At 40.9% G+C, this 23,939-nt stretch overlaps 1 protein-coding gene and 1 pseudogene across 1 annotated transcript; both read right to left on the bottom strand.

The window, feature by feature from the left end:
• Window positions 1-13,778: 13,778 nt before the first annotated feature.
• On the bottom strand, window positions 13,779-14,399 carry LOC113566954 (kinesin-like protein KIF23). The gene is made up of 2 exons (XM_026994196.1): window positions 14,381-14,399; window positions 13,779-14,305 (listed from the first exon to the last, which is right to left on the bottom strand). Exon 2 carries the CDS (start codon window positions 14,204-14,206, stop codon window positions 13,826-13,828), a length of 381 nt encoding a protein of 126 aa, XP_026849997.1. The 5' UTR covers window positions 14,207-14,305; window positions 14,381-14,399; the 3' UTR covers window positions 13,779-13,825.
• Window positions 14,400-18,506: 4,107 nt separating this feature from the next.
• Window positions 18,507-21,723, bottom strand: LOC113566953 (annotated as a pseudogene).
• Between the last annotated feature and the right edge of the window lie 2,216 nt (window positions 21,724-23,939).

Raw genomic sequence — 23,939 nt, 5'->3', positions numbered from 1 at the left:
CACAATTTTATTAACAATTCCGGGATTACGTGATCACAGTAATTATAAATTACACAAGCTGACCATTACCGAAATATAGGTGTTAATTTTAAACGAAATCCTACCGACTGCGCCAGTTAAATATCCGCAACTCGATTTTAAGTTTTTAAAAAAATACTTTTATTTTACAAACTTAAATATCTTTATGTCACAAGATTTAAATGAATTCCCCGACTTGACTTTCGGTCTGCTTGTCTCAAACGGAACTGATCTCTCTGCTGCTGGCTAGTTTCCATGAGCCCTTCTCTTGGAACTCCCGACTCTGGCTTCGGGCGTTGCTTTCCTCGGCTGCATCTTCGTGTCGGTGGCGTACGTGCCTGGATCGATATTTGGGGATGCGTCGGCTTTGATGAAAGGCATCCACTGCTGGCGATCGGTGTTGCATTACATGACGGAGCTAGGAATGTGATACTCCTTGGTTTTATGTCTAGCTTTGATTGGTCCTCATGAGTGGCGTGATTCTAAAGAATCGATTTCTCGAGAGTGGCGTGATTCTAATGTTGCTGAAACAATGTGGTCCATTGTTTATATTATGGGGGGCCCTAGCTTGGAGTATGGGAAGAAATAGTTATTGATTCTTGAGTGGGGTCCTGTTACTTGTGTGGATGGGGTGGATGAATTGTACATAAACATAATGTGTATGGGATGTGGGGAATTATGGATATGTCACTATATATATAAGATCGATAAACAGCATACGGAGTAGGTCGCGTCTGTCTGAAACGGCTTGAAAATAATATTATAATATTACGTATTACAAAATCATCTTAAGTATAAAGTTACAGTTACAGCTGAAGAAGAGAAATATCTTTGAGTTGAGCCCCGAAAGTGAAAGGCAGAAGAACGCTTCGTTAATGAAAAACACACACACACAGCTTTATATTGATTAAATTGGTATTTGTTTAATTTGAATTTAAAGATGGATTCATGATTACGATAATAATGAATGATGAATGATGTATATGTTAATATTTGCTAATTTACGCACTTGGTTTGCAGTTGATTTGAGTTTTGGTGCCGTTGATAATGTTACAAATTTAGTTGTCGTTTCGTTTCCGTTTTTTGTTTTGACTGTACCCCATATAGAATTGTACTTTATGTATCCATGTATCAATGTTTTAATTATTTAATTGGGTTTAATTCGATTCGACGGCTGATTCAACAAAATTGCCTTCCAAATATCATGTGGGAGCGCGCCTTCATTCGATTCTGAATACTATTCCTCATCTGCCAGGAACCTGCCACAATTGCCGTATATATATACATATATATATATAACCGAAAGAAAAGAGTCATCCCGTAGTGTAGTATGCTCATATTAAAGTAAAGTAAAGTATTCATTATTACGAATACCCACTGTACCGACGGTACTTAAAGAATACACACTGTAACACTTTGTTTCAGTGTTTACGTAACAATAAAGTCCCAGACATTCTGGGTGATCGTATTACGATTCACTCAAGAATGCCTCGAGCGACCCAAGTGCAGCGTCAGCATGTTCCCATGACTTGACGGCACTAATATACATGCATACACACATATATCTTCCCTCGCGCTCTCGCTGCCAACAGCGCTGAGCATATTCACACATATACATACTAACATATAAGAGATAAGAACACATAGTTCTGCCGCTCCGCTGCCGGCGTCACTGGCAGCGCAGCTCCGCGGCTTTTGGCTTACAAAAGCCCAAAACACAATTGTAAAATTGAGAACATAAACGACAATAAAAGAGATCGGAGGGTTGAGCCCCAACGATCCAGAAAAACGGATTGAACATCGTTTTACATGGCGACCGTGACAGGACCATATATGTCCTACGCGATGGATCAATCTAATTTGAATTGAAAAATTTAAATTTAAATTTGAATTTAAATTGAAAAAAAAAAGAGGAGAAAAATTTTTTCAAAAAAGTGTCAAAAATAATAAAGACAAAGAATGGCCGGAAAAAAATATAATAATATGTGATTTTGTTTAAAAAAAAAAATCGGACCAAGTCAAAAGAAAATTGATGAATTGGAAAAACTATTGAAATAGTGTTGTCCCCAGTGCCAGTGCCAAGAAAAAAAACCCAGCAGAAAGCCAAACCAGCCGTTTCGCCAGACCCATGCACGACTGCCGACGATATTACGCACAAACCCATGTTGCATTATAATTTATACCCTTAACTTTGGGGACTACAATGCGGCCAGGAATATATAATACCCAAGGAGATTTAACAGCCCGCGCTACAAAGAGCGTACACGCAATATAAAAACCTGTGCGAAGACCAGCACCGGCCCCCACCAGACCCAGCAAGGACCAATAATATAAGTGCGAGTGGCATAGGACCGCCCCTTGCACCGTCGATGGACAGTAACACAAACACTCCAGCAGCAGAAAATGCACCAGACTTCGCCGACGCTGCTCCTACCGAGCAAAGGGACGCACTCAGCCTACAAGAGGCCTTAGAAGTGTATCCAAACGATGGACCACGCCCACTCACAATAGCTGAGTACAGGGCAAGACAAGAAAAACGCCCCAGGAAGAAAACAAAGAGGGGCGGCCGGATCAAACGGCTGCTTCAACAACGACGTCTGGAGCGGGACCTGGAAAAAACATATACAAATGAAGAGGACCGACAGCGCTACCAAGAGCGCATCAAGGAAATCAATAAACAACTTCGCCAATAAAAAAGCGAAGTAACGCAATTGAGCTGCAGAAATGCCATGCCTCATATTGCCAATAATTATAATTTTCTATCTCGAGTTGAAGCACCCTTAAAGTGCAACTTGAAAATACTAACCTCTGTTAGGCTATTACTAAAACCATGTGATCGATGTTGAATTATATAATGAACGAGGGGGAACGTTTTGAGTTGCTGCGGACACCGCAACTCTACGGTTATACCCGATACTAAGTCAGTATGACTCTCCTCCGGCAGACGCCGCTAATATTAAACGACACGACAAAGAGTGCGTGCGAGAGAGACAAAAAATCAGTCTGAGAGTGACGTCACGCGCTGCGTAGCCACTAAAAATTGATTTGTTCCTTTTGGCTATAAAAATGATCTGATCTGATCCAGATTCAGCAATCTAAAAGATATGGTCATTATCTATGATTCTGCGTTTCTAGTTTTCTCAAATCTGCAATATTGTGGATGCAACAGATTTTCGTCCTTTGTGGGGGCGGAAGGGGGTGTGGCGAAATTTTGAGATATACGTTTTATAGTGAGATCTAACAGAAGTGCGGATACTAAATTTGGTTACTCTAGCCTTAATAGTCTCTGAGATTTATGAATATCCCCAGATCTGCATCCTTTGCGGGGGCGGAAGGGGGTGTGGTGAAATTTTGAAACAAACTCGTCTCGGTCCGATATATTAGGAGTGTGGATACCAAATTTGGTTGCTCTAGCTTTTATAGTCTCTGAGATCTAGGCGCTAATGTTTTACTCTAAGCAAAGCCGCCTATGCTACGTGTGTGTTAGAGAGAGACAGGGCGAGAAAAAATGAAATTGTTTTCTTGATGCTGGCTATAATAATAATACGACCCAATTCAGATTCTGCAGTCTAAAAGATATGGTCATTCTCTACGATTCTGCGTTTTTGGTTTTCTCGTATATTTAAAATTGTGGATGCCACAGATTTTCGCCCTTTGTGGGGGCGGAAGTGGGCGGGGCAAAGTTTTGAAATATTTTTGTAGCAGTGACATATCACAGAAGTCTGGATCCAAAACATCGTTGCTCTAGCTCTTATAGTCTTTGAGCATTAGGCGCTGAAGGGGACGGACAGACGGACAGACGGACGGACGGACAGACGGACAGACAGACTCGCCAGACTGGCTCAATCGACTCGGCTATTGATGCTGATCAAGAATATATATACTTTATGGGGTCGGAAACGATTCCTTCTGGACGTTACACACATACACTTTTACCACAAATCTAATATACCCCAATACTCATTTTGATTATCTGGTATAAAAACCTGTAAATCGATCACATGTCCCTTAACATTTTTTTTTCTTCCTTCATTTTGATCAAATATATATATAAAAAAAAAAAAAATTTATATTGATGAAATTTTAAAGAGTAAAAAAAAAAAAAAAAATCGGAAGGGTATATAGATATGTGTGTCCATGAGAAAAAAAAAAATTTTTTTTTTTTTAAAAGAATAAATGAATAGCAAATAATTAAAAAAAAAAAAAATAAAAAAAAACTCCAACATTGTAGAAACCAATTTTTGAGAGAAAATCATCACCATGGGTTGGTTCGGTTCTGACGATAGTCAGACCAAAGACAATACGGCCAATGTGGTCAATAATGTCAAAATAATAGACCACAGGGATGATCTCAATGCACTCTGGTTATTACTTCTGATTTTAACCATTGTCACTGTTTTACAATTCCTTTTAACATTGTATGTAAAACATAATAAGATAATTAACGAGGGTGAACGTTGTGAGTTGCTGCGGACACCGCAACTCTACGGTTATACTCGATACTAAGTCAGTATGGCTCTCCTCCGGCAGATGGTGCTAATATTTAACGACACGACAAAGAGTGCGTGCGAGAGAGACAGAAAATCAGTCTGAGCTTGACGTCGGGCGCTGCGTAGCCACTGCAAATTGATTTGTTCCTTTTGGCTATAAAAATGATCTGATCTGATCCAGATTTAGCAATCTAATAGATATGGTCATTATCTATGATTCTGCGTTTTTAGTTTTCTCAAATCTGCAATATTGTGGATGCAACAGATTTTCGTCCTTTGTGGGGGCGGATGGGGGTGGGGCGAAATTCTGAGATATACGTTTTATAGTGACATCTTAAAGGAGTGTGTGTACCAAATTTGGTTACTCTAGCCTTAATAGTCTCTGAGATTTGTGGTTGCCTCAGATTTTCGTCCTTTGAGGGGGCGGAAGGGGGTGTGGCGAAATTTGGACAGGAAACGGTCAAGGTCCGATATCACAGGAGTGTGGATACCAAATTTGGTTGCTCTGGCTTTTATAGGTTCTGAGATCCTTGAACTCATATTTTGCAATTGGCAAAACCGACCATGAAACCTGTGTGTTAGAGTGAGACAGAGCGAGAAAGAGTGATATTGTTTTCGTGATTCTGGCTGTAATAATTATACGATCTGGTTCAGATTTTGCACTCTAGAAGATATAGTCATCTTCTACGATTCTGCGTTTTTAGTTTTCTCGTATCGTCGAAATTGTGGAGGCCACAGATTTTCGCCCTTTGTGGGGGCGGAAGTGGGCGGGGCAAAGTTTTGAAATATTTTTGGAGCAGTGACATATCACAGAAGTCTGGATCCAAAACATCGTTGCTCTAGCTCTTATAGTCTTTGAGCATTAGGCGCTGAAGGGGACGGACAGACGGACAGACGAAGAGACAGACGGACGGACGGACGGACGGAGACGGACAGACGGACAGACAGACATGGCTCAATCGACTCGGCTATTGATGCTGATCAAGAATATATATACTTTATAGGGTCGGAAACGATTCCTTCTGGACGTTACACACATCCACTTTTACCACAAATCTAATATACCCCAATACTCATTTTGAGTATCGAAAAAGAGATATATGAGTAGGGCAAAAACAATTTAGATCGAGTTAAAAAAAAACGAGGGGGAACGTTGTGAGTTGCTGCGGACACCGCAACTCTAAGGTTATACCCGATACTAAGTCAGTATGGCTCTCCTCCGGCAGACGCCGCTAATATTAACGACACGACAAAGAGTGCGTGCGAGAGAGACAGAAAATCAGTCTGAGCGTGACGTCGGGCGCTGCGTAGCCACTGCAAATTGATTTGTTCCTTTTGGCTATAAAAATGATCTGATCTGATCCAGATTCAGCAATCTAATAGATATGGTCATTATCTATGATTCTGCGTTTTTAGTTTTCTCAAATCTGCAATATTGTGGATGCAACAGATTTTCGTCCTTTGTGGGGGCGGATGGGGGTGGGGCGAAATTCTGAGATATACGTTTTATAGTGACATCTTAAAGGAGTGTGTGTACCAAATTTGGTTACTCTAGCCTTAATAGTCTCTGAGATTTGTGGTTGCCTCAGATTTTCGTCCTTTGCGGGGGCGGAAGGGGGTGTGGCGAAATTTGGACATGAAACGGTCAAGGTTCGATATCACAGGAGTGTGGATACCAAATTTGGTTGCTCTGGCTTTTATAGGTTCTGAGATCCTTGAACTCATATTTTGCAATTGGCAAAACCGACCATGAAACCTGTGTGTTAGAGTGAGACAGAGCGAGAAAGAGTGATATTGTTTTCGTGATTCTGGCTGTAATAATTATACGATCTGGTTCAGATTTTGCACTCTAGAAGATATAGTCATCTTCTACGATTCTGCGTTTTTAGTTTTCTCGTATCGTCGAAATTGTGGAGGCCACAGATTTTCGCCCTTTGTGGGGGCGGAAGTGGGCGGGGCAAAGTTTTGAAATATTTTTGTAGCAGTGACATATCACAGAAGTCTGGATCCAAAACATCGTTGCTCTAGCTCTTATAGTCTTTGAGCATTAGGCGCTGAAGGGGACGGACAGACGGACAGACGGAAAGACGGACAGACGGACGGACGGACGGACGGACAGACGGACAGACGGACAGACAGACATGGCTCAATCGACTCGGCTATTGATGCTGATCAAGAATATATATACTTTATGGGGTCGGAAACGATTCCTTCTGGACGTTACACACATACACTTTTACCACAAATCTAATATACCCCAATACTCATTTTGAGTATCGGGTATAACGAGGGGGAACGTTGTGAGTTGCTGCGGACACCGCAACTCTAGAGTTATACCCGATACTAAGTCAGTATGGCTCTCCTCCGGCAGACGCCGCTAATATTTAACGACACGACAAAGAGTGCGTGCGAGAGAGACAGAAAATCAGTCTGAGCGTGACGTCGGGCGCTGCGTAGCCACTGAAAATTGATTTGTTCCTTTTGGCTATAAAAATTATCTGATCTGGTCCAGATTCAGCAATCTAATAGATATGGTCATTATCTATGATTCTGCGTTTTTAGTTTTCTCAAATCTGCAATATTGTGGATGCAACAGATTTTCGTCCTTTGTGGGGGCGGATGGGGGTGGGGCGAAATTCTGAGATATACGTTTTATAGTGACATCTTAAAGGAGTGTGTGTACCAAATTTGGTTACTCTAGCCTTAATAGTCTCTGAGATTTGTGGTTGCCTCAGATTTTCGTCCTTTGCGGGGGCGGAAGGGGGTGTGGCGAAATTTGGACATGAAACGGTCAAGGTTCGATATCACAGGAGTGTGGATACCAAATTTGGTTGCTCTGGCTTTTATAGGTTCTGAGATCCTTGAACTCATATTTTGCAATTGGCAAAACCGACCATGAAACCTGTGTGTTAGAGTGAGACAGAGCGAGAAAGAGTGAAATTGTTTTCGTGATTCTGGCTATAATAATTATACGATCTGGTTCAGATTTTGCACTCTAGAAGATATAGTCATCTTCTACGATTCTGCGTTTTTAGTTTTCTCGTATCGTCGAAATTGTAGATGCCACAGATTTTCGCCCTTTGTGGGGGCGGAAGTGGGCGGGGCAAAGTTTTGAAATATTTTTGGAGCAGTGACATATCACAGAAGTCTGGATCCAAAACATCGTTGTTCTAGCTCTTATAGTCTTTGAGCATTAGGCGCTGAAGGGGACGGACAGACGGACAGACGGACGGACGGACAGACAGACAGGGAAACGATTCCTTCTGGACGTTACACACATCCACTTTTACCACAAATCTAATATACCCCAATACTCATTTTGAGTATCGGGTATAAAAATTGGTCTCAACAACCCCTAGGAGCATAATAGAGCTCGAATACATGTACATGGATACACTTCAGGTAGAATTCCCGCCTTTAATACATTGTTACAAAGACAAAATAAAATGTCTCGTAGAACAGCAGCAGCCATTTTCCACACAATTTCCATTTAGTTAATCAAAATTTTGTGTGATGGAATAATAGGCATTGATTTCATAAAAGAACGAGGGGGAACGTTGTGAGTTGCTGCGGACACCGCAACTCTAAGGTTATACCCGATACTAAGTCAGTATGGCTCTCCTCCGGCAGACGCCGCTAATATTTAACGACACGACAAAGAGTGCGTGCGAGAGAGACAGAAAATCAGTCTGAGCGTGACGTCGGGCGCTGCGTAGCCACTGCAAATTGATTTGTTTCTTTTGGCTATAAAAATGATCTGATCTGATCTGATCCAGATTCAGCAATCTAATAGATATGGTCATTATCTATGATTCTGCGTTTTTAGTTTTCTCAAATCTGCAATATTGTGGATGCAACAGATTTTCGTCCTTTGTGGGGGCGGATGGGGGTGGGGCGAAATTCTGAGATATACGTTTTATAGTGACATCTTAAAGGAGTGTGTGCACCAAATTTGGTTACTCTAGCCTTAATAGTCTCTGAGATTTGTGGTTGCCTCAGATTTTCGTCCTTTGCGGGGGCGGAAGGGGGTGTGGCGAAATTTGGACAGGAAACGGTCAAGGTCCGATATCACAGGAGTGTGGATACTAAATTTGGTTGCTCTGGCTTTTATAGGTTCTGAGATCCTTGAACTCATATTTTGCAATTGGCAAAACCGACCATGAAACCTGTGTGTTAGAGTGAGACAGAGCGAGAAAGAGTGAAATTGTTTTCGTGATTCTGGCTGTAATAATTATACGATCTGGTTCAGATTTGGCACTCTAGAAGATATAGTCATCTTCTACGATTCTGCGTTTTTAGTTTTCTCGTATCGTCGAAATTGTGGATGCCACAGATTTTCGCCCTTTGTGGGGGCGGAAGTGGGCGGGGCAAAGTTTTGAAATATTTTTGGAGCAGTGACATATCACAGAAGTCTGGATCCAAAACATCGTTGCTCTAGCTCTTATAGTCTTTGAGCATTAGGCGCTGAAGGGGACGGACAGACGGACAGACGGACGGACGGACAGACAGACAGGGCTCAATCGACTCGGCTATTGATGCTGATCAAGAATATATATACTTTATAGGGTCGGAAACGATTCCTTCTGGACGTTACACACATCCACTTTTACCACAAATCTAATATACCCCAATACTCATTTTGAGTATCGGGTATAATAAACTGCCTAATAGACTTAAAACCTGCAGAGGATTGGTTAATAATACGACCAAATAATATAAAAATTAAAATTTATGTTCCAATAACATACAGTTCTGGTAACAATACAATTCTTCTACCAGCAAGATCACAAGTTGTCAGAAAAATAGAATTAACGTCCGATATAGAAACCATATTGATCCCAAACCAGGAAATTCAACCTGGTATTTATGTAGCAAATACAATAACTTCAAAAAATAATACATTTGTCCGATTGCTGAATACAACCAGTACCAACCAATTAGTACATATAAATAGCATACAATATGAACCACTTTCGAATTACAAGGTAATTCAAACAACTCAAAAAATCCGAGAAAAAACTGTCATAGCTGAATTAAGCAAGCATTTCCCAGTACAATTCAAGAAGCAATTAACTAAACTATGCACCAATTTTAGTGACGTATTCGGGCTTGAAACCGAATCAATCACAACAAATAATTTTTATAAACAGAAATTGAGATTGAGGGATGACGAACCTATATATATAAAGAACTATCGAAGTCCGCATAGCCAAGTTGAGGAAATTAAAAAACAAGTAGGAAAATTAATCAACGACAATATTGTCGAACCATCCGTATCAGAATACAACAGCCCACTTCTACTTGTCCCAAAGAAAGCCCTTCCGGGTTCAGAACAAAAGAAATGGCGATTAGTAGTTGACTATCGTCAAATAAACATAAAACTCCTGGCCGACACCTTCCACTTCCGACTCCTTCCACTACCTAGAATTGATGACATTTTGGATCAACTAGGTAGAGCAAAGTATTTCTCATGCCTTGACTTAATGTCAGGTTTTCATCAAATCGAACTAGAAGAAAGTTCGCGAAATATAACGTCTTTTTCAACGAGCAATGGCTCATATCGCTTCACGCGACTACCATTTGGTTTAAAAATAGCGCCGAATTCATTTCAAAGAATGATGACTATAGCATTCTCTGGACTTGAAGCTTCGCAAGCCTTCCTGTATATGGACGATCTAATAGTCATGGGTTGTTCCGAAAAACATATGCTTAAAAACTTAACAGATATTTTTGAGATATGAAGGAAACACAACCTAAAATTACATCCACAAAAATGTTCATTTTTTATGCATGAAGTGACCTTTCTTGGTCATAAATGCACAGATAAAGGAATCTTGCCAGATGACAAGAAATATGACGTCATCAAAAACTATCCAGTCCCACATGATGCGGACAGCGCTAGACGATTTATTGCATTTTGCAATTATTATAGACGTTTTATTAAAAACTTCGCCGACTATTCCCGGCACATAACTAGATTATGTAAAAAGAATGTCCCCTTTGAGTGGTCAACTGAATGTCAAAATCCATTCCAATATTTAAAAGATAAACTTATGGAACCCACTCTGTTACAGTACCCAGATTTTCAGAAAGAATTTTGCATAATCACCGATGCTAGTAAACAAGCATGTGGAGCGGTTTTAACTCAAAACCATAACGGACTCCAACTCCCATTAGCATATGCATCACGTTCATTCACAAAAGGTGAAAGTAACAAAAGTACTACAGAACAGGAATTAGCAGCAATTCATTGGGCAATTACCCATTTTCGACCATATATCTATGGTAAACACTTTACAGTAAAAACGGATCACAGACCACTAACATACCTATTTTCAATGGTCAATCCTAGCTCAAAACTCACACGCATGCGGCTCGAATTAGAAGAATACGACTTTACAGTCGAGTATCTAAAGGGTAAAGATAATCATGTAGCAGATGCGTTATCAAGAATAACCATCACAGACCTAAAAAACATACAAAATACGAATAAAGTCCTGAAAGTCACTACCAGGCAACAGAGTAGACAGAAATCCTGCGCAGGAAAAGAACAAATAGAATTGCCTAGGCAATCTCTAACAAAAGCTTCAAAGCCCAACGTATATGAAGTCATCAACAATGACGAAGTACGTAAAGTAGTGACCTTGCATGTAAATAATAATTTATGTTTTTTCAAACATGGAAAAAAAATTACTGCAAGATATGATGTTAGCGATTTGTATACTAATGGAACCCTTGACTTAGGTCAGTTTTTCCAAAGGCTTGAAACGCAGGCCGGTAAACAAAAAATCAGCCAACTCAAAGTGGCACCGTGGGAAAATATCTTTGAATACATTTCAATAGATAATTTTAAAAATATGGGCAATAAAATATTACGAACAATAAGAGTAGCGCTACTCAACCCGGTGACCCTAATTAAAAATGAAAAAGAAAAAGAAGCAATACTGTCTACATTACATGATGATCCCATACAAGGAGGACATACAGGCATAACAAAAACCTTGGCCAAGGTCAAAAGATATTATTTTTGGAAAGGTATGACTAAAGAAATAACCAATTACATACGAAAATGTCCAAAATGCCAAAAAGCTAAAGTAACCAAGCACACAATAACTCCATTGACTATTACAGAAACACCATACATGGCTTTTGATAGGGTAATAGTGGATACGATCGGTCCACTTCCTAAATCAGAACAAGGAAATGAATATGCAGTCACCTTAATATGTGACCTGACAAAATACCTTGTCGCCATACCCATTAGAAACAAAAGTGCAAATACAGTAGCTAAAGCTATTTTTGAAAATTTTATTCTAAAGTACGGTCCAATGAAGACGTTCATTACGGACATGGGAACAGAATATTAAAATTCAATAATTGAAGACTTATGTAAAAATCTAAACATCAAAAACATAACTTCTACTGCACATCATCACCAGACTGTAGGAACCGTGGAGCGAAGCCACAGAACATTTAACGAATTCATACGCTCATACATCTCAGCTGACAAATCAGATTGGGATGTATGGCTGCAATACTTCGTATATTGTTTTAATACAACCCCCTCTATGGCACATGATTATTGTCCATATGAGCTAGTTTTCGGTAAGACTTCAAACTTACCAGTTCAATTTAATACTATAGATAGAATAGCACCTCTATATAACATAGATGATTACTCTAAAGAGAGTAAATATAGATTAGAAATAGCATATAAACGAGCAAGGATTATGCTCGAGGAGCATAAAATTAAAAATAAACAGCTATATGACTTAAAGTTAAAAGATTTAAATTTAGCTGTAGGAGATACAGTTTTATTGAAAAATGAAACAGGACATAAGCTAGATTTTAAATATATAGGACCATATAGAGTAGAAAGTATCGGAGAAAGAGATAACGTCATAATCTCCGATAATAAAAACAAAACTCAGAAAGTACATAAGGATAGGTTAAAGATTTGCAATTATTAATCATTTTTAGTATGGCCATACATAAATATAAACCATAAAAATATACTACTCTGCATTTATATTCAAATAACTTTTAAATTTTATCAATATTAATTAAAGTTCAATATTCTAATAATTGACTAAAAAGAAAAAAAAAATATATATATATATAAATTGTCTTTTTAAGAATACATAACTCGTATACATATATAGTAAAAGCTAAAAATAAAATAACTTCATTATATTACGTTATTTTTCAAAAGGAGGGAGATGTAGTATGCTCATATTAAAGTAAAGTAAAGTATTCATTATTACGAATACCCACTGTACCTACGGTACTTAAAGAATACACACTGTAACACTTTGTTTCAGTGTTTACGTAACAATAAAGTCCCAGACATTCTGGGTGATCGTATTACGATTCACTCAAGAATGCCTCGAGCGACCCAAGTGCAGCGTCAGCATGTTCCCATGACTTGACGGCACTAATATACATGCATACACACATATATCTTCCCTCGCGCTCTCGCTGCCAACAGCGCTGAGCATATTCACACATATACATACTAACATATAAGAGATAAGAACACATAGTTCTGCCGCTCCGCTGCCGGCGTCACTGGCAGCGCAGCTCCGCGGCTTTTGGCTTACAAAAGCCCAAAACACAATTGTAAAATTGAGAACATAAACGACAATAAAAGAGATCGGAGGGTTGAGCCCCAACGATCCAGAAAAACGGATTGAACATCGTTTTACAGTAGTATACTCTTGTGAAGAGCAGCTCACACCCACACATACACACAAACACATACATACATTCATACATACATACATGAAATCATTAAGCGAAAAACATATATTTTAATTATAGACTGATTTATTAGTAATTGAAATTAATCTACAAATATGTATGTATTTCAATAAATTCTATCGGTTTAAGCATTGAATAAACGCAGGAATAACAATAAAAAAAAATAATAGTTAATACCAGCATAATACATATGTATATTTGCTTCTTCTACTTTAATTGTTCATATAATAATCAAGGGGCATAGCAAGGGATATGCATACGAGAAATATTGAATACTTTGCAGTACAACTATTTATTATAAACCTATGAATGGACGCACTCTTCGCACTCCTTCCACTGGTGTGTGCTCCCACAGCAATAAGTTCAGTTGCGAGGTTTAGAATTCATCGATGTGCGAATATTTATACAGATTATTTACTTGGCTTTAATTGCAGTTAACTTTAACTTTTCAACTTTAAAGGCTAGTAATCAATAATTTTAGTAATTACGTTAACTAGAAAAAAAAAGTAAAACTAAATGGAAATGGAAATGCATGTTCAAGAATTACAGGACGAGCTCTAGATATTTGTCTTCTTGTTGCTGTGCCCCTCGATGCCGAGGTTGCAACGCGAGGCCACATCCTGGACGGTGATGGAGGTGACCGTGCTGGGCAGGGCGCTGGCAACGCCCAGAGCCGACATCGTGCCATTGCTGGGACGCTTTCGCGTTGGCGAATGCACGGGCGACTTCTGCTTGAGACACTCGATATCGTTGAACACCACCTGGGCGCCGCCGCCACATGTGGGTATAACATTGCCCTTGTACAGTTTCGTCTCCACATCCCCGTCCGTGTCGGCCTCCTGGGAGACGAGACAGTATTTGTTGGCGCCGTGTTCGGTCAGCGTCTTCATGTCCGTCAGCTTGGTAACCGACTTGCGATTCTTCAGAAAGGGCTGCATAATAGTGCCGAGTGGCACGGGATTGGCTGCACGATGCTCCAGCCATTTGTCGCCAGCTGAACGCGACCGTCGATGGCGATTGTTGGCAGCTGCCACGCCCTGGTTGTGAGGGGTGGGAATGCGAATAGATACTAGATTAAAGTTCACAGAGCGGAAGGATAAGTACTGGCTTACATGTCGGGGCGTGACATAGATGTCTGTTCGCGTGGCCGTTTAGTGACGTATTCGGGCTTGAAACCGAATCAATCACAACAAATAATTTTTATAAACAGAAATTGAGATTGAGGGATGACGAACCTATATATATAAAGAACTATCGAAGTCCGCATAGCCAAGTTGAGGAAATTAAAAAACAAGTAGGAAAATTAATCAACGACAATATTGTCGAACCATCCGTATCAGAATACAACAGCCCACTTCTACTTGTCCCAAAGAAAGCCCTTCCGGGTTCAGAACAAAAGAAATGGCGATTAGTAGTTGACTATCGTCAAATAAACAAAAAACTCCTGGCCGACACCTTCCACTTCCGACTCCTTCCACTACCTAGAATTGATGACATTTTGGATCAACTAGGTAGAGCAAAGTATTTCTCATGCCTTGACTTAATGTCAGGTTTTCATCAAATCGAACTAGAAGAAAGTTCGCGAAATATAACGTCTTTTTCAACGAGCAATGGCTCATATCGCTTCACGCGACTACCATTTGGTTTAAAAATAGCGCCGAATTCATTTCAAAGAATGATGACTATAGCATTCTCTGGACTTGAAGCTTCGCAAGCCTTCCTGTATATGGACGATCTAATAGTCATGGGTTGTTCCGAAAAACATATGCTTAAAAACTTAACAGATATTTTTGAGATATGAAGGAAACACAACCTAAAATTACATCCACAAAAATGTTCATTTTTTATGCATGAAGTGACCTTTCTTGGTCATAAATGCACAGATAAAGGAATCTTGCCAGATGACAAGAAATATGACGTCATCAAAAACTATCCAGTCCCACATGATGCGGACAGCGCTAGACGATTTATTGCATTTTGCAATTATTATAGACGTTTTATTAAAAACTTCGCCGACTATTCCCGGCACATAACTAGATTATGTAAAAAGAATGTCCCCTTTGAGTGGTCAACTGAATGTCAAAATCCATTCCAATATTTAAAAGATAAACTTATGGAACCCACTCTGTTACAGTACCCAGATTTTCAGAAAGAATTTTGCATAATCACCGATGCTAGTAAACAAGCATGTGGAGCGGTTTTAACTCAAAACCATAACGGACTCCAACTCCCATTAGCATATGCATCACGTTCATTCACAAAAGGTGAAAGTAACAAAAGTACTACAGAACAGGAATTAGCAGCAATTCATTGGGCAATTACCCATTTTCGACCATATATCTATGGTAAACACTTTACAGTAAAAACGGATCACAGACCACTAACATACCTATTTTCAATGGTCAATCCTAGCTCAAAACTCACACGCATGCGGCTCGAATTAGAAGAATACGACTTTACAGTCGAGTATCTAAAGGGTAAAGATAATCATGTAGCAGATGCGTTATCAAGAATAACCATCACAGACCTAAAAAACATACAAAATACGAATAAAGTCCTGAAAGTCACTACCAGGCAACAGAGTAGACAGAAATCCTGCGCAGGAAAAGAACAAATAGAATTGCCTAGGCAATCTCTAACAAAAGCTTCAAAGCCCAACGTATATGAAGTCATCAACAATGACGAAGTACGTAAAGTAGTGACCTTGCATGTAAATAATAATTTATGTTTTTTCAAACATGGAAAAAAAATTACTGCAAGATATGATGTTAGCGATTTGTATACTAATGGAACCCTTGACTTAGGTCAGTTTTTCCAAAGGCTTGAAACGCAGGCCGGTAAACAAAAAATCAGCCAACTCAAAGTGGCACCGTGGGAAAATATCTTTGAATACATTTCAATAGATAATTTTAAAAATATGGGCAATAAAATATTACGAACAATAAGAGTAGCGCTACTCAACCCGGTGACCCTAATTAAAAATGAAAAAGAAAAAGAAGCAATACTGTCTACATTACATGATGATCCCATACAAGGAGGACATACAGGCATAACAAAAACCTTGGCCAAGGTCAAAAGATATTATTTTTGGAAAGGTATGACTAAAGAAATAACCAATTACATACGAAAATGTCCAAAATGCCAAAAAGCTAAAGTAACCAAGCACACAATAACTCCATTGACTATTACAGAAACACCATACATGGCTTTTGATAGGGTAATAGTGGATACGATCGGTCCACTTCCTAAATCAGAACAAGGAAATGAATATGCAGTCACCTTAATATGTGACCTGACAAAATACCTTGTCGCCATACCCATTAGAAACAAAAGTGCAAATACAGTAGCTAAAGCTATTTTTGAAAATTTTATTCTAAAGTACGGTCCAATGAAGACGTTCATTACGGACATGGGAACAGAATATTAAAATTCAATAATTGAAGACTTATGTAAAAATCTAAACATCAAAAACATAACTTCTACTGCACATCATCACCAGACTGTAGGAACCGTGGAGCGAAGCCACAGAACATTTAACGAATTCATACGCTCATACATCTCAGCTGACAAATCAGATTGGGATGTATGGCTGCAATACTTCGTATATTGTTTTAATACAACCCCCTCTATGGCACATGATTATTGTCCATATGAGCTAGTTTTCGGTAAGACTTCAAACTTACCAGTTCAATTTAATACTATAGATAGAATAGCACCTCTATATAACATAGATGATTACTCTAAAGAGAGTAAATATAGATTAGAAATAGCATATAAACGAGCAAGGATTATGCTCGAGGAGCATAAAATTAAAAATAAACAGCTATATGACTTAAAGTTAAAAGATTTAAATTTAGCTGTAGGAGATACAGTTTTATTGAAAAATGAAACAGGACATAAGCTAGATTTTAAATATATAGGACCATATAGAGTAGAAAGTATCGGAGAAAGAGATAACGTCATAATCTCCGATAATAAAAACAAAACTCAGAAAGTACATAAGGATAGGTTAAAGATTTGCAATTATTAATCATTTTTAGTATGGCCATACATAAATATAAACCATAAAAATATACTACTCTGCATTTATATTCAAATAACTTTTAAATTTTATCAATATTAATTAAAGTTCAATATTCTAATAATTGACTAAAAAGAAAAAAAAAATATATATATATAAATTGTCTTTTAAGAATACATAACTCGTATACATATATAGTAAAAGCTAAAAATAAAATAACTTCATTATATTACGTTATTTTTCAAAAGGAGGGAGATGTAGTATGCTCATATTAAAGTAAAGTAAAGTATTCATTATTACGAATACCCACTGTACCTACGGTACTTAAAGAATACACACTGTAACACTTTGTTTCAGTGTTTACGTAACAATAAAGTCCCAGACATTCTGGGTGATCGTATTACGATTCACTCAAGAATGCCTCGAGCGACCCAAGTGCAGCGTCAGCATGTTCCCATGACTTGACGGCACTAATATACATGCATACACACATATATCTTCCCTCGCGCTCTCGCTGCCAACAGCGCTGAGCATATTCACACATATACATACTAACATATAAGAGATAAGAACACATAGTTCTGCCGCTCCGCTGCCGGCGTCACTGGCAGCGCAGCTCCGCGGCTTTTGGCTTACAAAAGCCCAAAACACAATTGTAAAATTGAGAACATAAACGACAATAAAAGAGATCGGAGGGTTGAGCCCCAACGATCCAGAAAAACGGATTGAACATCGTTTTACAGTAGTATACTCTTGTGAAGAGCAGCTCACACCCACACATACACACAAACACATACATACATTCATACATACATACATGAAATCATTAAGCGAAAAACATATATTTTAATTATAGACTGATTTATTAGTAATTGAAATTAATCTACAAATATGTATGTATTTCAATAAATTCTATCGGTTTAAGCATTGAATAAACGCAGGAATAACAATAAAAAAAAATAATAGTTAATACCAGCATAATACATATGTATATTTGCTTCTTCTACTTTAATTGTTCATATAATAATCAAGGGGTATAGCAAGGGATATGCATACGAGAAATATTGAATACTTTGCAGTACAACTATTTATTATAAACCTATGAATGGACGCACTCTTCGCACTCCTTCCACTGGTGTGTGCTCCCACAGCAATAAGTTCAGTTGCGAGGTTTAGAATTCATCGATGTGCGAATATTTATACAGATTATTTACTTGGCTTTAATTGCAGTTAACTTTAACTTTTCAACTTTAAAGGCTAGTAATCAATAATTTTAGTAATTACGTTAACTAGAAAAAAAAAGTAAAACTAAATGGAAATGGAAATGCATGTTCAAGAATTACAGGACGAGCTCTAGATATTTGTCTTCTTGTTGCTGTGCCCCTCGATGCCGAGGTTGCAACGCGAGGCCACATCCTGGACGGTGATGGAGGTGACCGTGCTGGGCAGGGCGCTGGCAACGCCCAGAGCCGACATCGTGCCATTGCTGGGACGCTTTCGCGTTGGCGAATGCACGGGCGACTTCTGCTTGAGACACTCGATATCGTTGAACACCACCTGGGCGCCGCCGCCACATGTGGGTATAACATTGCCCTTGTACAGTTTCGTCTCCACATCCCCGTCCGTGTCGGCCTCCTGGGAGACGAGACAGTATTTGTTGGCGCCGTGTTCGGTCAGCGTCTTCATGTCCGTCAGCTTGGTAACCGACTTGCGATTCTTCAGAAAGGGCTGCATAATAGTGCCGAGTGGCACGGGATTGGCTGCACGATGCTCCAGCCATTTGTCGCCAGCTGAACGCGACCGTCGATGGCGATTGTTGGCAGCTGCCACGCCCTGGTTGTGAGGGGTGGGAATGCGAATAGATACTAGATTAAAGTTCACAGAGCGGAAGGATAAGTACTGGCTTACATGTCGGGGCGTGACATAGATGTCTGTTCGCGTGGCCGGCACAGATGACTCCGTTCGCGCTGTGAATGGGCCGCGATCCTTCTCGTTGAGTAAATCTTCCGAGCTCTGCGAGCGCGGCATGCTCGGCAGATCCTCGGATCGTATGATATTCGAAACCAGGCGAAGTTTCTCGTCCTTGATGCGCATCCGTTCATGCAGTTTCTCCCGTTGCTGACGGAGCTTTATCTCGAGCTCCCGCTTGTTCTTATCCGACTCCACGGCCATTTTGGAGCTGCAGTTTTTCTTCTGCTTCTCCTTCTCGTGCTCCGTTTGGGTCAGGAGATTCTCCTTCTCATTCAGCTTGAATGTCAGCTCCTCGATCTGCCTGTCGCGCTTGGTCAGCGTATTGTTCAGCACGTCGATGGAGCTCTCGTGAATGCGCACCTTCTTCTCCAAGGCGAAGCTGCGCTCGCGCTCCTGCTTGTAGACGGCCTTGAGGGAAGCCAGCTCCGTGCTCAGCTGCAAGTTGTCGCGGTCCAAGTTCATTAGCATCTGGCGAAAATTGTCGCCTAGGAGTACATGCAAAATTAATAAGGATGGGCACCCTTTTTGGAGGAGCGGAGGCTATAGGACTCACATTTAATATCCAAATTGGCGCGCAGCCTCTTCCGCTTCTCAATCCGCTGCTCCAGGTAATGCATGAGCTCCTGGATCTTAACCTCCGCCTCAGGGCTGTCCACTTGGCAGAAGGGAAAGTCGGGTCCCAGACTGTAGACCAAGCCCACATCCACCTTCAGGTCCTTGGCCTCGGACATGCCCAGCTCGTTCAGATTTTTGACAGCTATCTTGAACAGCTTGTTGGCCTTCCGGCGGCCTGGGGTTAGGCCCAAGTCCGTTTTAATGGGCGTTGCCCGAGCTATTTGCACTTCCTGAGTCATCTCGGCAAACTTCATAACTTGCTGCAAATGGAAAAAAGGGAATTTGGAGCAAAATAAATCAACCGGCGAATTCGCCACCTACCATATTCTCATCACAGTCCTCCATTCTAGGATTGATGCATACAATCATGGACACCTGCCCCTCGCCGTCAAAGTAATTCTTAATCATGTGCGTGATCTTGGAGTCGCGATATGGTATCTTCTTATGGGCAAAGCCATTGATGGCCGCCTGCTGATTCTCGCGCAGATACTCGAGGCATGTCCGGAGCGTCATCAGCGAGTTGTTGATGTTCCCAGCCTCGCGAAGTCGCACCCCAGTGTTCTGGTGCGCGAGGAGCGCTCACTGCCGGCCAGATCTACCAGGGACAGCTGGCTCACAGTGATTTTTTTGCCTGTCCTGGACAACATTCTCGCCCTGGTTGTCGGTGGGGGCCTGGACGAGGCGAATGTTAAACACCGAGTGGCTGCGGCTGGACTCGGCATTCAAGACCGTGTGACCCATGCGCTTTTCTTTTGTCCCATTTGAAAGACCTCGAGGGCATCCTCCACCGTTTTAAACTTCCTCCTCGGTGACGCCTTGGACGAACATGTGATGATGGGCATCCTCGCGAATGATTTTGCTTTGCAAAGTCCTGCAAGGGAGAGGAAACAGAGGATTACATACGTGAACACTTGAAGGATATCCCACTTACTTCTGTATGCCCGAGTCCTCTAGAAGATCATACACACTGTTGTTGTAAATTTCTACGTAGGTGACAAACACCGAATACATATTGTCCTCGTCGAGCCCAGCAGAGGCATTGGCTCCACCGACGCTTGGGAGGCGATCTCGGATCCGAGTCCTTGTTTCGGTACGCGAAGCGACCGGAACCGGCAATTGCGTTGATTCATCTCATGTTGCCGTTCTAGCAGCGCATCCTCCTCGGACAGAATCTCGAAGCCATTCAACTTGTCCGGCTTGAAGACAAACTTCTTGGCCTGAAAATCGGATATGGTGCGAAAGAGCACATCTAGGCATCGGGGCATTATGCCGCGATGTCTCAGGTTGCCCGTTCATTGTGTACGTCTTTGCCGCTGCCCGTGACGCGCGTAGGTGAATAGCAAACTGTTCCGGCCACGCACCCAGGTTCTCGACCAGTGGCTGGGCCACGGACGCGAACACATCCTGCCTGCGTAGCATCCGATTGAAAGACGTGCTTGAATATGTACTGTATCTCGCGCTGGGCGCCGTTCTGTTTGTGGTGCTGCAGCAGCTGATCATGCGGATTTAGTGCGATTGTTGTGGAGCTCTTCACCCGCAGAGAAGTGAGGTCCCCATCCGATTGGAGCGGGCGGACTCGGCAGAACACATTCACCGGATCTTTGCCTTTTCGGACGTCTCCCGACGGTGCTTCTCTGTCGTTTGATGCACTCGCAGTGTCTTGGGGACGCGCATCGGAGTTCGTGATCTGCAAAAGTCCCTCTTGTATCTATTTCATCGCGCTTTTAAGGTTTCACATTCTACTTTACACTGCTTTCATTCTAATAAATTATTTCCCACGCAATTGACCGCCGAATGTTGTTTATGTTCTGTTTTTCTTCACAAAATTCACGTTAGCTTCAAAATTCCAGCGCCAAGCGACGGCACGCTTCGTTTGAGTGTAGCGCAGTGTGACCGACGCTCAGAAATATACCAAAAATATACCGTAAATATACTGACGAAGTCAAGTTCTGTTATACATATTGCCTCGTTTTTGATATTCCGTGGAATATTATTAGCTAAATAGAGCACTCAGTCATGTCCACATAATTTTATCCGAATAATGAATCAATTTTCTATTTAACTGGTGCATTCTTAATATTTGCTTTTATTGCATTTTGCGTAAAAAGAGGTTTTAGCGAAATAAGTTAAACAAAAAACAAGTATCGAAATAGGTCAATCAAAACAAACAAAACGAGGGGAACGTTGTGAGTTTCTGCGGGACACCGCAACTCTACATTTATAGCCGATACTTAGTCAGTATGGATCTCCTCCGGCAGACGCCGCTAAATTGAACGACACGACAAAGAGTGCGTGAGAGAAAGGCAGAAAATCAGTCTGAGCGTGACGTCGGGCGATGCGTAGCCACTGCAAATTGATTTGTTCCTTTTGGCTATAAAAATGATCCGATCTGATCCAGATTCAGCAACCGGATAGATATGGTTATTCTCTATGATTGTGCGTTTTTAGTTTTCTCGAATCTGCAGATTCTCGAATCTATACGTTTTATATTGAGATCTAAAAGGAGTGTGGATACCTAATTTGAATACTCTAGCCTTAATAGTCTCTGAGATTTGTGGATGCCCCAGATTTAAGTCCTTTGCGGGGTGGAAGGGGGTGTGGCGTTTTCTTGATGCTGGCTATAATAATGATACGATCCGATTCAGATTCTGCAGTCTAAAAGATATGAGGTCTTGAGGGTCACGACGTCAAACCCAAATGTGACCACATGTGGTCCGACTCAAGACTGTCTTAGCATTGATTAAATCAGATCACAAAAAATATAAGCCATATGTAGGACACATAATTGACGAGATACTTCGAGGCAACAAGGTTGGAAGATTGGCATTGGGTGCCTACTAAGGATAACCCGGCAGACTTTGGCACCAAACTCAGATCTAGAACTCGAGAAACCTCCGGGTTGAGAGACCCTCAATTCCTTCAAGAGGAGACGCAAGTCTATGGAATCTAGGAACTTCAGACGTTGGTGACACGGAACTGGAAGTAAGATGCAAGTTTACGTTATCAATAAATGAGATGTCTTCAGATGGATCTGTCAATATCGTATTCAGGGAGTTGCTGGAAGGGTTATCTTCATTTACAGGCTGATGCGTGCTGTCGCTTGGGTCTACAAGATGTGTGATCGTAAGACCAAAACGAAAAGTCTACCTTGATGTAGCTGAATTAAAGAAGCTGTACTCATAGTGATCCGCAATGTACAGGATGTTGCATTGACTGGACAGGTTGGAGACTGGAGTCGCCGTGCAGCTAGAAATTGTATGACTTGTAAAATCCAGAGAGCTTCACCAAAAACGCCATTAATGGTACAACTTCCTAAGGACCGACTCTCTCCGCACGTATGCCCATTCTCATATGTTGGAATCGACTACATGGGACCGTTTCTGGTTGTAAGAGCAAGGAGTACCGAGAAACGCTGGATATGCATATTACATGCCTTACAATAAGAGCAATTCATTTGGAAATTCCCAGGGACCTGACAACAGATACGTGTCTTCGAGTATTGCATAGCTTCATGGCGCGGCGCCGTAAAGACCAGTAAGAATCCAATCTGACAGTGGTACCAATCAGCTCCCGAACATGAATTGGAAAGAGAATTGCAGGACCTCGATCACCATAGAATAGCGAACGACTTGTCAATCAAGCAGATCGAATGGCTGTTTTGCCCGCAGGTGGGGGCTGGGAATTATTGGTACGAAGTGTGAAGAGAGCCATAGGACACGCACTGCATGACAAAAAACTGACAGAAGACATACTGTGTAGCCTAATGTGTAACGCTGAAAACAAAGTAAATTCCATACCGCATACACACATTGCTCTGGATAACCCCACAGACGATCCGATAACCCCTAATCACTTTCTTTTAGGTTCTCCCAATTCCAGCCAGACACCACATCCACAAGAGGAGAAGTACCAGCCAACTCGAAAGGAATGGCGCATCGCTCAGCAGAACTCACACTCATTTTGGAACAAGTGGCTCACTGAGTACCTACCAGACCTATGCAAACGGACAAAGTGGCATCACCCAGTGCAACCACTCGCTGAAATGGACATTGCTCTTATCTGTA

The sequence above is a fragment of the Drosophila persimilis genome, unplaced genomic scaffold (assembly GCF_003286085.1).
Source record: "Drosophila persimilis strain 14011-0111.01,24,50 unplaced genomic scaffold, DperRS2 tig00001372-arrow-arrow-pilon, whole genome shotgun sequence".
NCBI lineage: Eukaryota > Metazoa > Arthropoda > Insecta > Diptera > Drosophilidae > Drosophila > Drosophila persimilis.
The sequence above is the reverse complement of the archived record's forward strand: the minus strand, read 5'-3'. Positions and strand labels throughout refer to the sequence as shown.